Genomic DNA, 15,544 nt, shown 5'->3' with positions numbered 1-15,544 from the left:
CCAGCACGGTTCAGCGTGGTTGTAGTCGAAATGCAACTCCAATAGCCTCACTCAGCTCGACTCAGCACGGCACGGCTCAGCCCGACTCAGCCGCGTTTGTAGTGGAAAAGCGGCATTAGTAGAACAAAAGGATTAGCTCTGGTAGCTAACTCCATGTGTGTTTGTGGGGGAGGAGTTGACCACGTGGCTAGGCCTATGGCCTAGCAAAAGAAAGAAGCTAGCATGGGATACTAATGGCCCTTTTCCACTACCCTTTTTCAGCTCACTTCAGCTCGCTTCAGCTCACTTCAGCCCGACACGGCTCGCGTTTCGACTACCAAAGAACAGCACGACTCAGCTCGCTTCAGCCCTGCTTAGCCCCTAAAACTCGCACCGTTTTGGAGTGGGGCTGAAGCGAGCCAAACCGAGCCGAGTGAGGCTGGGGGCGTGAGCAGACACTCCCCTGTGCACTGATTGGTGAGGAGTGTCCTCACATGCCCACACATGCCCCGCGAGCACGCTGGGATCTGTAAACACCGTAAACCCGGAAGAAGAAGAATTATGAATTACGAGAATTTCTGAAGCCTTATGCACCTCGCCTCATCTATACGCTCTTGCCAGTATCTGTTGGCGTTGTCAGTGACAACAAGCCACAGAACCAAGACCAGCAACACTAACGACTCCATGTCCTCCATGTTTATTGTTTACTATTCGGGTCGTGAGACTACCGCTTAAAAGATCACTGATGTCACTGTTTGCGCTGCTTAACGACATCATGTGACGTCCACCCACTTTCGCTAACTCCACCCAATGTGTCCACCCACTTCCAGCCAGCACGGTTCAGCGCAGTTGTAGTCGAAATGCAACTCCAACAGCCCCGCTCAGCCCAACTCAGCACGGCACAGCTCAGCCCGACTCAGCCGCGTTTGTAGTGGAAAAGCGGCATAACTGAGGTGTGTTTGAGCACATGGTGAGGCCTAGATTAGCTTTGTGTTGCTAAGTGGACAAAAGAATTAGCCGTGTGGTTAGCTAAGGCCCAAGGACCCTACCTCGTGGAGTTAAAACAAAATGTGTGTATGTGAGTGGGGGGGGAGGACCGCCACGTGTTGGAGACAAAAGATTAGCTCTGTGTAGCTAACTCCACGTGGTGGAGGCCTTGTGATCCCTTGAGACAATACAATTAGCCCTGGAGGTCAATGGAACAAAAGAATTAGCCGTGTGTTTAGCTAAGGTGTTTGTGAGGCCTGTTGAGGCCTGTGACCACGTGTTTCTAAGTAACAAAGGACTAGCCGGAAGTTAACCCACTAGCTCATAATACTGAATCCACTGAAATCTTGATGCGGTCAAGATGTATAAGGAAATTAAGTATGTTAGTACGGAATAAAGAGAAGCATGCACAGCCTATCTATTAAACAATTGAGAGATTAAAACAAATAAATCAATTCAACACGCTGAGTGTCTATAGTGTAACAATTAAACGTGAGTTTAAATTCACACTACTTCAATAAAAGCTAATTCCTAAGACTAGGTTTTGCCCAAATGCCAAGTCTTACTCAGTATCTTGCCTCTAGCAAGATTATGAAGAGATGTTCCGAGACTTTGGAGTTTCACCATTGTGGAGGCCTCCGTGAATCGATTCCGTGGAGCAGAGGATCCCTTGGTTCGACGCGTGGTCGCTCGTGATGAGAAGAGAGTCTCTGATCAGAATAATGTGCACAGCTGTTTAATTAGGAGGAATTCCGTCGCTCCTAATTTTTAATTGAACTGTTGGGCTGCAGTCCGTACGTACTGATAATGAATAAATGAAAAACCGGTTGTAAACTCAAGCTGAATTTAAAATCGCGCGATCTTAGAGTCTACCGTGACCAAAGGTAAACAAAGAAAAGCGCGAAACTCTGATTCTTGCAAGAAAGAAAAGACGTCTTTTTGGGTTTGCTCGCGGAGCGAGCGATTCCTCCCTGTGTCCGTGTTGAAATCACGGCGCCAAAAGAGAAGGAGCTAGGAGTTCCTGGGTTTCTTATGCTTTCATAAAGGATGTGACGTTGGTGATCCCGCCTCCGCGTGACGCAGGTCAACGCGGAAGTTGGCTGATGGGAAATGTAGTTTCTTAAAGAGACGGACTGAATGTACCTACAAGGTGATTATAGAAAATTGCACGCACTGATTTGTCGAAATTCAGACTATTTCTCAATAATCACATCAAGTGACTTGGCAAAATGGCAGTCAATTGCTTTGTCACTGTACGTGAGGAAGAATTACAAATTATGAAAGAAAATGCTGTTCTTAAAAGCACTGAAGATGCTACAAAGTTTGCTCTCATCATATCCAATCCAGGCTTGAGGCAAACCATGTTGGCTTGGCCTGGCCAGAATTGCAGCAATAGAATGGCCAGTTCTTTTCCACACGCACACACCCCTATGGGTGATTTAGAGTAGCCAATTAGCCTAACCTGCATGCCTTTGGACTGTGGGGGAAACTAGAGCACCCAAAAGGAACCCATGCAGACAACATGCAAACCCCACACAGAAAGGCCCCCATCAGCTACTGGGTTCAAACCCAGAACCTTCTTGCTGTGAGGCAACAATGCTAACCACTGTACCACCATGTCACCCGAAGTTTGGTCTAAAACTGTTAAAAGATAAGGTGGAATTGTGATTTATTTTATCTATTTCAAAACAATCTATTTTATGTGACTCGATACAGGCTTGCTCATTGGGGATAGATTAGGGATAAAATTAGCTCATGTTTTAAGTCATTCAAATTCTGTAAAGCTGCTTTGCGACAATGCTTATTGTTAAAAGCGCTATACAAATAGACTTGACTTGAGATAAGTGACACAAGTCTGCCTGCGTTACATTTGCATGCCACTTTTGAAGTTTGAAATAAATAATTTTTTCTACAGTTTTTTAAATAATCACCTGTGCATTCATACTAAAACAATTATCTGCCTCAGGCTCTGAATATCAGTGAATAATATAACCTTAACTTCGTCTTGGTTATTATTCACCAATATTGACTTCACCTTCAGCAAATAATTGTTAATTATTGTTTTTCCTCATGATTACAGTAATCGGCTCATTATTAAGTAACTCGTGCTGCTTTCATGGCAACTGGGAATTTTCAACTCCTCACCTCATTATGTTCACACAGCTTCACATGTTTAAGTTCATAAAAAAATACTCAGTAAGCTAGCACTTGTTTGGTTTGTGTGAAAATAATATTTGTTTTAAAAGCTTTCAATTTTTTTCCTAATAATAGTTTCAAAGAGTTGCTTGATTAGTACTTAACTTATTTTAAAACTAAAGTGTAGAACGTATGAGAGAGTTCACCAAAATTTGATTAAAAAAAATAATATATTGATCGAAAGAACATAACTATTAAATTAGCCAACTGTCCTGTGATGTTAAAAACATGCACAAATAAAAGATAGAAAATCTACTTTTTTAAAAATGCTTAAAACATGTTACTGTGTCTGGCACTCTGCACACAAACATGTTGAAATGAGTACACGGGTTCCCAACTTCAGCTTTCCATGTGGGAATATAAATTGGTTAAACTGGAGATCAGAAACTTCCCAGTTCCAACATGACCATGCTTGCTTGTGTACTGTAATAACCCTGTGTTATCTGAAATCTATGTGGAGCTCAGTTTTCTAAAATCACGACATAAAACATAAAGATCTAACTTCCAATTACGCAAACATAATATTCATTCATTCATCTTCAGTAACTACGTTATCCTGTTCAGGGTCATAGTGTGTGTGCGTAATGCAGGGCCACACCCTGAATGAGAAGGAATACAGTATGTTTTACTATTAAAAATGCGGTACTTCACACATAGCAGTTTTACAAATCTGGCCTTCAGATACAGGCTGGCGTGGGATTTTAAACGAAGGACAGCTCACTACAGCTTTTTTCTCTTAGCGCCTATTGTCCAAGGGGCTGCCAGGGTGTCAGTACATGTCACATCCTCTAAATCTCACTGCATCAGAAATTAATCCATTGATTATTGAGAGAGAAAGATAGATCGACACAAAATTAACACCCCTGTTTTCACTCATGCAGATGTCCTTTTTTTTTTTAAGGTGCCACATTTTATTCATCAGTATTCATTGCAAGGCTTTACATTCAAAGATAAATTTGCTTTCTGGGCTCTTGCACAGTGCTGATAGACATTTTGATCCATGATGAATTTCTTGCTCTTCAATCAAATATTTTTGCACAGTTTCCACAGCTTATTATTCATTCATGTGGCTCACATGCTTGTGCACTGTCTGTAATGGTGAGTGTTTCCACAGCACGCATACTGCATGTCTGCAAGTTTATGGAAGTAGTTCTAGATCATTCCAGCCAGCCATGGTGGAAGGAACAGGCCGATGGTACCCAACAGACAAACGATGATGAACATCCAGAGGAAGATCCGATCAATCACCATGGCAACGTACTTCCAGTCCTCTTTAACCTGCATTTAAAGATTAAAGAGTTCAAAGAAAGGCAAATGTTAGAGTTCTGTCATCTGTTTATTTGCTTTGAGTTCTTTCATGGGTGGCATGGTGGTGTAGTGGTTAACACTGTCGCCTCGCAGCAAGAAGGTTCTGGGTTCGAGCCCAGTAGCCGATGAGGGCCTTTCTGTGTGGAGTTTGCATGTTCTCCCCGTGTCTGTGTGGGTTTCCTCCGGGTGCTCCCACAGTCCAAAGACATGCAGGTTAGGTTAATTGGTGGCTCTAAATTGACCGTAGGTGTGAATGTGAGTGTGAATGGTTGTTTGTCTCTGTGTTAGCCCTGCGATGATCTGGTGATTTGTCCAGGGTGTACCCCACCTCTCGCCCATAGTCAGCTGGGATAGGCTCCAGCTTGCCTGTGACCCTGTACAGGATAAGTGGCCACAGATAATGGATGGATGGGTGGATGGATGGAGTTCTTTCATCAGATATGTACTGAGAAGAATGCAAGCAGAAAGACCAAACGACAGTTAGCCAGGCTCATCTAGCAGTACTAAGTTAATGCAACTGCACATGAGGTTAAACCCTGGTGGGGTTTTTTTTTTAACATTTGAGGGTTTCCATCACTTTAGTGGGTATAATCACGAGATCAGATAGTGGTGAAACATTATACGACAGATCCATTTACTCTGACTTCCCTAATACAGTGTACCTTGGGACATTTTTAACATTTACCATAATCAAATTAACTATATCATAGGGCATTCTTTTGTAGATGATCCAGTCACTAATTTGATAATTGACTGAATATCCATCCATCCATCCATCCATCCATCCATTATCTGTAGCCACTTATCCTGTGCAGGATCACAGGCAAGCTGGAGCCTATCCCAGCTGACTATGGGCAAGAGGCAGGGTACACCCTGGACAAGTTGCCAGATCATCGCAGGGCTGACACACAGAGACAAACAACAATTCACACTCATGGTCAATTTAGAGCCACCAATTAACCCAACCTGCATGTCTTTGGACTGTTGGGGAAACCAGAGCACCTGGAGGAAACCCACACAGACATGGGGAGAACATGCAAACTCCACACAGAAAGGCCCCAGTCAGTCACTAGGCTTGAACCCAGAACCTTCTTGCTGTGAGGCAACAGTGCTAACCACTACACCACCATACTGCCCTACTGACTAAATAATTTGGGACAAAAAGTATATTTGGTAGCAAACGTCTTACGGAATACTTTAAAGGGATTTTTAGTACACTAGCTAAATACTTCTTACTTTTCTCAAGAGTAAACTTAAATATTAACTTCAAAGTACACTGCAGTTTTATAATGCTGGTCATGTATCTTCATCAGACACCTCAATACTCTGACTGTGAGGAAGGCTGTCCTTGACGTTGCAATAACCTATTCTATCTTTTGCTCACTAGTTAGCATCATGAGTCAAGTGAATTTTGCACCTCCCTATGTAACTGGCTGCTGGACTTCCTCACTGAAAGACCACAGTTAGTGCGGGTCAGACAGAACACCTCCAGTGTCCTCACCCTCAGTACAGGCTCCCCTCAGGGCTGTGTCCTGAGCTGTCTGCTATTCACTCTGATGACACACGACTGTGTCCCCAGGGCTACCAGCAACCACATTGTGAAGTTTGCGGACGACACCACAGTGGTGGGCCTCATCAGGGACGATAACGATCTGGCCTATAGAGAGGAGGTGGACCAGCTGGTGGGCTGGTGCAGGGAAAACAACCTGATCCTGAACGTGGACAAAACTAAAAGAGATCATTGTTGACTTCAGGAAAAAACAACCCAGCCATGCTCCACTTCTGCTCAACAACACGGCCGTGGAGGTGGTCAATAGCACCAAGTTCCTGGGGGTGCACATCACAGACAACTTCACCTGGTCTGTGAACACCGCGTCACTGGTCAAGAAGGCACAGCAACGTCTGCACTTCCTGCATAGGATGAGAAGAGCCCACCTGCCCCTGCCCATCCTCACTACATTCTACAGAAGCACTATAGAGAGCGTTCTAACCAGCTGCATCTCTGTGTGTTGTGGAGGCTGCAGTGCCTCTGACTGGAAGAATGTGAGGGGAGTGGTGAGGACAGCAGAGAAAATCATTGGGACTTCTCTTCCCTCCATTCAGGACATTGCACCAAGGTGTTGCATGTCTCGAGCCAGAAACATCAGTGACCCCTCACACCCTCATTATGGACTGTTCTCCCCTCTGGCCTCTGGAAAGAGGTTCCGCAGCATTAGGTGCAGGACCACCAGGTTCTGTAACAGCTTTTTCCCCCAGGTCGCCAGACTGCTGAACTCCAAACCCAAACTCTAAACTTCTATTTATACCTTGAACATTCCAAATTCCACAGGTCACTTTGTACTATTACACTTTATAATATTTTTGCTGCTACATAATTACACTTCATATTTATTTCTGTGCTGAGTCAAATTGCAACAAAATTTTACTTGGTGTACACTTGTTGCATACTGAATGACAATAAAGTTTGTCTAAGTCTTTATAGCCCATTTGAAAGCAAAAGAAGTGCACACCAAAATGTTGCACAGTAAAATCAAGATAGTTAAAGGAAATTCAATCTCTTTTACAAGTATCATTTAAAATTGCTGCTAGAATTAGTGTTAATACTGTGTTAGAACTGGCTCATGTAAAAATGAATAGTTTACCTTATTGTCCTTCTGTTCAAGTATATTTAGACCTTATGTATAACTCGTAAACTATTTGTATACTTGACACTGAATGCACTTCAAGTACACATTAAGTGACCTTAGTATTATAAAGTTTAATCTCCTATTGAGTCCTAACCCAGATGGAATCTTATAATACTACAGTCATGATTAATATTCATTTATTCATTTTCATTTAGACACCATACACACCTGCATTCACACACCCATTCCCACATTTTACAACACCAATTCCAAAAAAGTTGGGACACTGTGTAAAACATCAATAAAAACAGAAAGTAAAGATTTGCAAAACATGGAAACCTTATATTTCATTGAAAATAGTACAAAGACAACATATCAATGTTGAAACTGAGAAATGTTATTGTTTTTTAATATATGCTCATTTTAAAGGTCCCATGGCATGAAATTTTCACTTTCTGAGGTTTTTAACGTTAAAATGAGTTCCTCTGACCTTCTTAAGTCACCCCAGTGGCTAGAAATTTCATAATGTGTAAACCAAACTATGCCCAACATTTGAGAATGGCGCGTCAAAACGGCGCGTTGATAAGCTCTTCCCTTTACTACGTCAGCAAGGGAGATGATCCCCACGCCCCCCCTCTGGATTCCCACCCACTGTATGGATTGCCCGCCCAGTTGTAGTGAGGAGACCATAGAGGACACAACAACATGGCATCACCTAAGCAAGCGAAACATGGAAGTTGCGCTGTACATGGATGTGACAACACAGAAAAGAGTCTGTTTTTACTGCCGACGGGAAAGCACCTGAAGACGCAGTGGCTTAATTTTATTTACTTCAATAATACGCCGTCGAGTCTACCTAAGACAGTGTATGTTTGTCGGAAGCATTTTCCTGACGAATGTTTCCACAACTTGGGATAGTACAGGGCAGGTTTTGCACATCAACTGTCACTGAAGCCTGGGTCCGTACCAAGCATCCCTGCTGCATCAGCCACAAACACCGAACAAGTAAGTGTATAACTGTTAAGTCGTTTTGCCATGTTTTAAAATCGGTGTGTTTGCAATGGCTACATTAGCTGTGCAGCTAACCGCTTCCTGCAGTTAGCCAGGTACTCTGCGCTACCTCTGTTATAATAGCCAATCAAAACAGTTTTTACAAAGACACCCACATTCTTTTTTTTAAGTCACTCGTTCATTTTATTTGTTTGTTTGTTCAGTAAAAACCCAAACATTTGTTGAATTTATTTTATTTCCTCGCGTCGCACCTTAATGACGTCAGCGCGCGGTATTTTTCCCTGATTCTGGGCCGGGGTGTCGTGAGTGGCAGAGCAGCTCCATCGCTGCGATCCATTGAAAGTCAGCCCTAGATCCAATCTTTTGTCGGGAGCCGAGGTCGCGCGGGCGGCCCTCCAGCGGCACCGGCCGCCCGTGGAGGCAGCAGTTCTCCCAGGGGCGAGTTGGGGGGAGGAAACGGCAAAGTCCCCACTCTTCCATGGTAAAACTGCTCAGTTTTACCATGGGCCTCAGGCTGAAAAAAATGACAAAGTCCCACTGCTCAGTTTTACCATGGGCCTCAGGCGGGAAAAAACGACACAGTCCCAGTTTTACCATGGGCTCGAGTTGTACCATTTTTTTAGACAGGGTGGACGGACCAGGGCATTCGCCCGCCTGGCCGTGCCCGACGAGGAGTGCTCTCGGCCGGCTTGGGAGGCAGACGGCAGCCCCTCCCCCTCCCCCCATGGCATGCCTCCACCCTCTACCCTTCCCCGCCTCCATGCTTCTCATTAGCAAAACGACGCACTGGGAAAAGGGCTGAAATGGGGCTTTCTTCCAGGAGGCTATATCTACGTTCCGAGGGTTCATTTCGAGAAAGGCTGCGGATATAACATCCGGAAGCCTCCACGATCCCGTTTAAAGCATCAGCAAACCACCATGCCATGGGTCCTTTAAATTTGATGTCAGCAACACATTTCAGAAATGTTGGGACGGGAGCAACAAAAGACTGAAAAAGTTGTGTAATGCTAAAAAAAACAAACAAAAAAACTAATGTGGTTAATTGGCAACATGATTGGGTCTAAAAAGAGCATCTCAGAGAGGCAGAGTCACTCAGAAGTAAAGATAGACAAGAAGCTTTTATTTATCACATGTACACTCAAGCACACAGTGAAACGTTTCCTCTGCATATCTGAAGTAGTGAACACACACATGCACACACAAGTGAGCAATGAGCACACAGAGCAGTGGGTAGCTATGCTACAGCGCCCAAGGAGCAGTTGGGGGTGAGGCACCTTGCTTAGGGGCATTTCAGCCCAAGGCTGCCCTATGTTAACCTCACCACATGTCTTTGAACTTGCAAATGGGGAGGGATTCACTGCTCAGTGAAAGACTGCGTGGACAAACAGTGCAAGGATTTAAGAATAACGTTCCTCAGTGTAAAATTGCAAAGAATTTGGGGATCACATGATACATAATATCATGAAAAGATTCAGAGAATCGGGAGAAATCTTTGTATGCAAGAGACAAGGCTGAAAACTGACATTGGATGCCTGTGATCTTCAGGCCCTCAAGTGACACTGCATTAAAAGCAGACACGTGTCTGTAGTGGAAATCACTGTATGGGCTTAGAGTCCAGGTGTTAAACTGGCCTGCCTGCAGTCCAGACATGTCTCCCGTTTCAAACATTTGGCATATTATGAAACACAAAATACGACAAAGGAGACCCTGAACTGTTGAGCAACTGAAATTGTATATCAGGCAAGAATGGGACAACATTTGTTTTTCAAAACTACAGCAATGGGTCTCCTCAGTTCCCAAACATCTACAGAGTGTTGTTAAAAGTAGAGGTGATGCAACACAGTGGTAAACATGCCCCTGTCCCAACTTTTTTGAAATGTGTTGCTGACATCAAATTCAAAATAAGCATATATTTTTCAAAAAAACAATAAAACTTTCTCAGTTTCAAAATCTATGTTGTCTTTGTGCTAGTTTCAATTAAATATAGTTTCCATTATTTTCAAATTACCGCATTCTGTTTTTATTTACAGTTTACAGAGCATCCCAACTTTTTTGGAATTGGGGTTGTAGTATAGTCAGTCTTCATATTTTCTGACAACTGGATAACACTGGAGAACCCAAAGAAAACCCAATCAAAAATAAGAAGAACATGTGAAACTCTGCATATCCTGTAACCCCAGGACCCGGAAGCTATGAGACAGCAATTCTACCCATTGCGCCACTACGCTGCCTCCATTGTAAGCTTATAATTCCTTAAAATTAGGCAGTAATGTTGTTTTTCCAAGTAATTCATTTATAAACATAGATGTAGGTGGGACGTCTTTCAGTGGAATTGTAATCTCATCTCATTATCTCTAGCCGCTTTATCCTTCTACAGGGTCGCAGGCAAGCTGGAGCCTATCCCAGCTGACTATGGGCGAAAGGCGGGGTACACCCTGGACAAGTCGCCAGGTCATCACAGGGCTGACACATAGACACAGACAACCATTCACACTCACATTCACACCTACGGTCAATTTAGAGTCACCAGTTAACCTAACCTGCATGTCTTTGGACTGTGGGGGAAACCGGAGCACCCGGAGGAAACCCACACGGGCACGGGGAGAACATGCAAACTCCACACAGAAAGGCCCTCGCCGGCCCCGGGGCTCGAACCCAGGACCTTCTTGCTGTGAGGCGACAGCGCTAACCACTACACCACCGTGCCGCCCTGGAATTGTAATGTATTCTTTAAATGTAGCTTTCTCTGTTTCCGCTTTTGGGAGTAATTAGAATTTAAAATGCCATACCTTTTCGATCTGGCTGAGATATGTGCAAAAACCAAACATTTCAGATCTTGTATATTTCAGAAGTATAAAAAGTAAAAATATCAGAATTTGGTCAAATTGTCTGCATCCTTCATGCAAAATTTGCATTCTCCATGGTTTCAGTGTGGAAAAAAGGCAAACTAAATGTGATAATCACAATTTCATTATTTAGTAAACATGATTAATATTTTAGCCTACAAATTAATTTCATAGACATACTTAAGCAAGGAGATAACTGACTTTTCACTATTTGTGATTTTTCACTCACACTGAAGTCGGCATCTTGTGCTCTCAGATGATCTGCTATGTAGTGAACTCCCTCCAGAGCCTGCCTGACACTGGGAGACAGAGACAATCGTTCGTTGTCTGATTGCCGGACAGTACTCCCTGGATGCCTGGCACCCAGCACTGCATCATGTCTCATAAATGGTCCATGTTTTCCAGGCAGAGAAGAAGAAAGAGGAGGAAGTGGAGGAGAATGAGTTGGGGTGGAGCCTGGTGGACGAGGAGAAGGAGGGCGGAAAGAGAGAGAGAAATTAGAAGACAGCGTGCCCAACTCTAGGTCTTCATAGAAGCATCGTGTGTGTGTTTCTTCATCCTCAGCCACCTCCTTGAACCAGCTGGCTGAAGTGCTCAAACATGATCCAGCATGAGCCCTGAGTCCTTGTGACCTTCGACTTTTCAGGAGAAGCAGCCTCTGTCGACGGCGTCCATAGGGAGCTGGCCTGCGCATGAAGAGCCAATGTGGGATGATGTTGAGAAAGATGGTGTGCACCCAACTTGGCATTTTATGGGTACTTGGTGAGCGGTGGTGCACGTTCAGCACAAACACAGTGATGATAATGGACAATGTGACAAAGATCATGGTGAAGAGTAGGTACTCGCCAATGAGCGGTATGACCAGTGACGTGGACGGGATGATCTCTGTGATGAGCAGCAGGAAGACAGTGAGCGAGAGGAGGACAGAAATGCACAGCGTGATCTTCTCACCACAGTCGGATGGCAAGTAGAAGACCAGCACAGTCAGGCAGGAGATCAGCAGACACGGGATGATCAGGTTGATGGTGTAGAAGAGAGGAAGTCGTCGGATGATGAAGAAGTACGTGATGTCTGGGTAGATCTCATGGCAGCAGTCGTACTTCTTGGTGTTGTATGTTCCCACAGCATTGATGATGGCCCATTCGCCGCTCTCCCAGTAGTCTTTGAGGTCCACAGTGGTCTCTAAGCGCTCCAAGTCAATCTTGGCCTTGTCATATGTCCATGAACCAAATTTCATTTTGCAGTTCTGCTGGTCGAAGGGGAAAAAGGTAACGTCGATGCTGCAGGAGCTTTTGTAGATGGCAGGGGGAACCCAGCGCACTTTGCCTGTGTAGAAGAGGTGAGCTTTGGTCATGTGGGTCACAGCAAACTCCCCATCTGCACTGAAAATCAAACACAAACTGGTGTTGCAGATTGTATATTGTAAAGCAAACAATAAATAACCAATTAAAGCAAACATCACAGATGCTAGTGGGAATATTGTAACATACTCACACCTATTAAGTAATTTCATTATCTCATCTCATTATCTCTAGCCACTTTATTCTCATCTCATCTCATTATCTCTAGCCGCTTTATCCTTCTACAGGGTCGCAGGCAAGCTGGAGCCTATCCCAGCTGACTATGGGCGAAAGGCGGGGTACACCCTGGACAAGTCGCCAGGTCATCACAGAGCTGACACATAGAAACAGACAACCATTCACACCTACGGTCAATTTAGAGTCACCAGTTAACCTAACCTGCCACCGTGCTGCATATATATATATATATATATAATTTTTTCTGCACATCTTTAATAACAGGTGGCACGGTGGTGTAGTGGTTAGCGCTGTCGCCTCACAGCAAGAAGGTCCTGGGTTCGAGCCCCGGGGCCGGCGAGGGCCTTTCTGTGCAGAGTTTGCATGTTCTCCCCGTGTCCGCGTGGGTTTCCTCCGGGTGCTCCGGTTTCCCCCACAGTCCAAAGACATGCAGGTTAGGTTAACTGGTGACTCTAAATTGACCGTAGGTGTGAATGTGAGTGTGAATGGTTGTCTGTGTCTATGTGTCAGCCCTGTGATGACCTGGCGACTTGTCCAGGGTGTACCCCGCCTTTCGCCCGTAGTCAGCTGGGATAGGCTCCAGCTTGCCTGCGACCCTGTAGAAGGATAAAGCGGCTAGAGATAATGAGATGAGATGAGATGGTGGTGTCGTGGTTAACACTGTCGCCTCACAGCACAAAGGTTCTGGGTTTGAGCCCAGTGGCCAATGGGGGCCTTTCTGTATGAAGTTTGCATATTCTCACCCGGGTTTCCTCCGGGTGCTCCGGTTTCCCCCACAGTCCAAAGACATGCAGGTTAGGCTAATTGGTGGCTCTAAATTGACCGTAAGTGTGAATGGTTGTTTATCTCTATGTGTCAGCCCTGCGATGATCTGGCGACTTGCCCAAGGTGTACCCCACCTCTCGCCCACAGTCAGCTGGAATAGGCTCCAGCTTGCCCGCAACCCTGCACAGGATAAGCGGTTATGGATAATGGATGGGTTGATGGACATCTTTAATAACCAAAAGAACATGCCATTTTCAGTGAAGTTGTAATATCACTAAAGAACACCAGGTGGTGATATTTTAATATGATTTTTAAATGAGTGTATTAAATAACTTATTGTATTACACCAGTGGTAACAAAGCAGATAACCTTGTTTCACCTTCCTCAGTGAAAGCCAACTCAGCATTGTCCCTACATGAGAGAAAGTTTGCCTTGATCATCCATCACACTCATGCTGATATTCTTACAAATACAGACACAGTGATGAATAAATTAAAAACCAGTGACACTGTTATACTTTGGGCTGACATTGTTTGGATTCTCTTGTCCATTTAGAGGCTCACTGCAGGTCAATCCAGAGATCCTATGACGGATCACCTTTACCTGATGATGTAGCATTTCTATCCTAATTGGAGTGGTCTCTTCCAGGATGATAATGCCTCCATCCACAGGCTCACTGACTGGTTCAATGAGTATGAATATAATTTAAAAGATATGCTATGGCCTTCACAATCACTATATCCTAACTCAATTGAACACATATGGGAGATTTTAGACTGATGTATTAGACAGCGCTCTCCACTAACATCAAGACATCAGTTGTGGAAATCTTTTGGAAGAATGGTGTTCATTCCACCAGTACACTTCCAGAGACATGCAGCATTAAAGTTGTTCAGATAGCTCATGGTGGCCAAATAGTTCAGACTTGTTCAGAAGAGGGCTTTTTATATTCTGGCATATTTCTTTGGTGATGCAGGTATGCCAAAGTAAGAATTCAACTTTTAAAAATTGATCCCGTTTGTTTATTTCAGGATTACCTTATCTTTGTATTAATGAGGGACTGTCATTCAAACATGCAGCAAGTAGTTTGCTCATAAACATTTTGAGATTAGTTTAATATTACTCACTTGTTGTACAGCACAATGTCGGGAACCCAGATGAGCTCTGATGGCACCCTGATGGACGTCACATTGTCATAATCAGAGGGCTTCCAACGCAATTTATAGTCATTCCACTCCTGTGGAAGAGGCTAGAGATTATTATTTCTGTTTTTTGTTTGCTTGTTTTAGTGTAGATTTACCCTTTCATCTTGGAAGGATATAATACCATTGCAATTCAGTCCCCTTTTTATCACAGTTATCAATTTACACAAGCTAAGGCTTTCTTTATGGGTGTCGAGGACATGTGGCTTTAACATGATCCAGACTAAACTATAACCCTCATGCAAATGTGAATTCTAACTGTAACATTTACTCTATAAATCTAAACTAGTTAACAGCATTTGTGAAGGAATCGTTTTAAGTTGAACCAGATTTGCTCAGAGTGATTCCAAAAGCTGTTTAAAATACTTGACTCACCTGCTTCAACCAGACGTTGGTTGTCATCATTTGATTTTTCTCATCCTACAGAGTAGAATAGGAAAAAGAGAGAGAGAGAGAGAGAGAGAGAGAGAAGTGGGTGGAAGAGTATGAGACAAGAAGCTGGGTTTGCTCCAGTAGCAGCAGCTGAAGTGTAATATCCTAATGGAGAGTTTTCAAGGAACATCTGACTCATCAGGAATATCGGGTTAAAGGTGCTAATGTGGTTTCTGGAGAAGCTGGTATTAATACCTTCATAAAATTAATTTTTGCAATGTGTCAACAGCAGATTATGTCATTTCAAAGAAATATAAATGATTGTTTCCTTTCACTTTACAGTCTTTCGGTGAATTTTGATGGTGAGACTATGCACAAGTGCACTTCCATAACAACACGCTATATCAGTATCAAAAGCTGGCATATACAAATCCCATATACAATCTCCACTGACTACTGCACATCAGAGCTGCCTGACTAGCAGGCAAGACAAAGGAGAGGACCAGCTTGTATATACAATGGAAAATATTGTGTAAATCATGCATCGACAAATAAAAAAAAAAATATTTGAAGGCTCTGAGTCACCTGTGCAACAAAGAAAAAAATATCTATAAAGAATTCCACACTGAAGCCTCACTAGTGCACAGCCCATTCGTAAAATGATAGTAATCCTTCTGCCATAAAATCAGTATTAATATGGTATTTTATTACAC

The 15,544-nt window shown here is 43.6% G+C and overlaps 1 protein-coding gene across 1 annotated transcript; it reads right to left on the bottom strand.

The window, feature by feature from the left end:
- Positions 1-4,314: 4,314 nt before the first annotated feature.
- Positions 4,315-14,879, bottom strand: chrna2b (cholinergic receptor, nicotinic, alpha 2b (neuronal)). Its single transcript, XM_060917673.1, has 5 exons — positions 14,835-14,879; positions 14,385-14,494; positions 11,420-12,336; positions 11,184-11,302; positions 4,315-4,440 (listed from the first exon to the last, which is right to left on the bottom strand). The coding sequence occupies exons 1-5, from the start codon at positions 14,862-14,864 to the stop codon at positions 4,315-4,317; spliced, it is 1,302 nt and encodes a 433-aa protein (XP_060773656.1). The 5' UTR covers positions 14,865-14,879.
- Between the last annotated feature and the right edge of the window lie 665 nt (positions 14,880-15,544).

This window comes from Neoarius graeffei, chromosome 3 (genome assembly GCF_027579695.1).
Source record: "Neoarius graeffei isolate fNeoGra1 chromosome 3, fNeoGra1.pri, whole genome shotgun sequence".
NCBI lineage: Eukaryota > Metazoa > Chordata > Actinopteri > Siluriformes > Ariidae > Neoarius > Neoarius graeffei.
The sequence above is the reverse complement of the archived record's forward strand: the minus strand, read 5'-3'. Positions and strand labels throughout refer to the sequence as shown.

Bases quoted from the DNA above. Each gene is read 5' to 3' on its own strand.
- chrna2b (XM_060917673.1), bottom strand. From the start codon at position 14,864: ATGATGACAACCAACGTCTGGTTGAAGCAG. The intron at 14,495-14,834 runs GTGAGTCAAGTA...CCTCTTCCACAG, and splicing joins CCAACGTCTGGTTGAAGCAG to GAGTGGAATGACTATAAATT. The intron at 4,441-11,183 runs GTGAGTGAAAAA...CTTTAAATGCAG, and splicing joins CACAAGATGCCGACTTCAGT to GTTAAAGAGGACTGGAAGTA.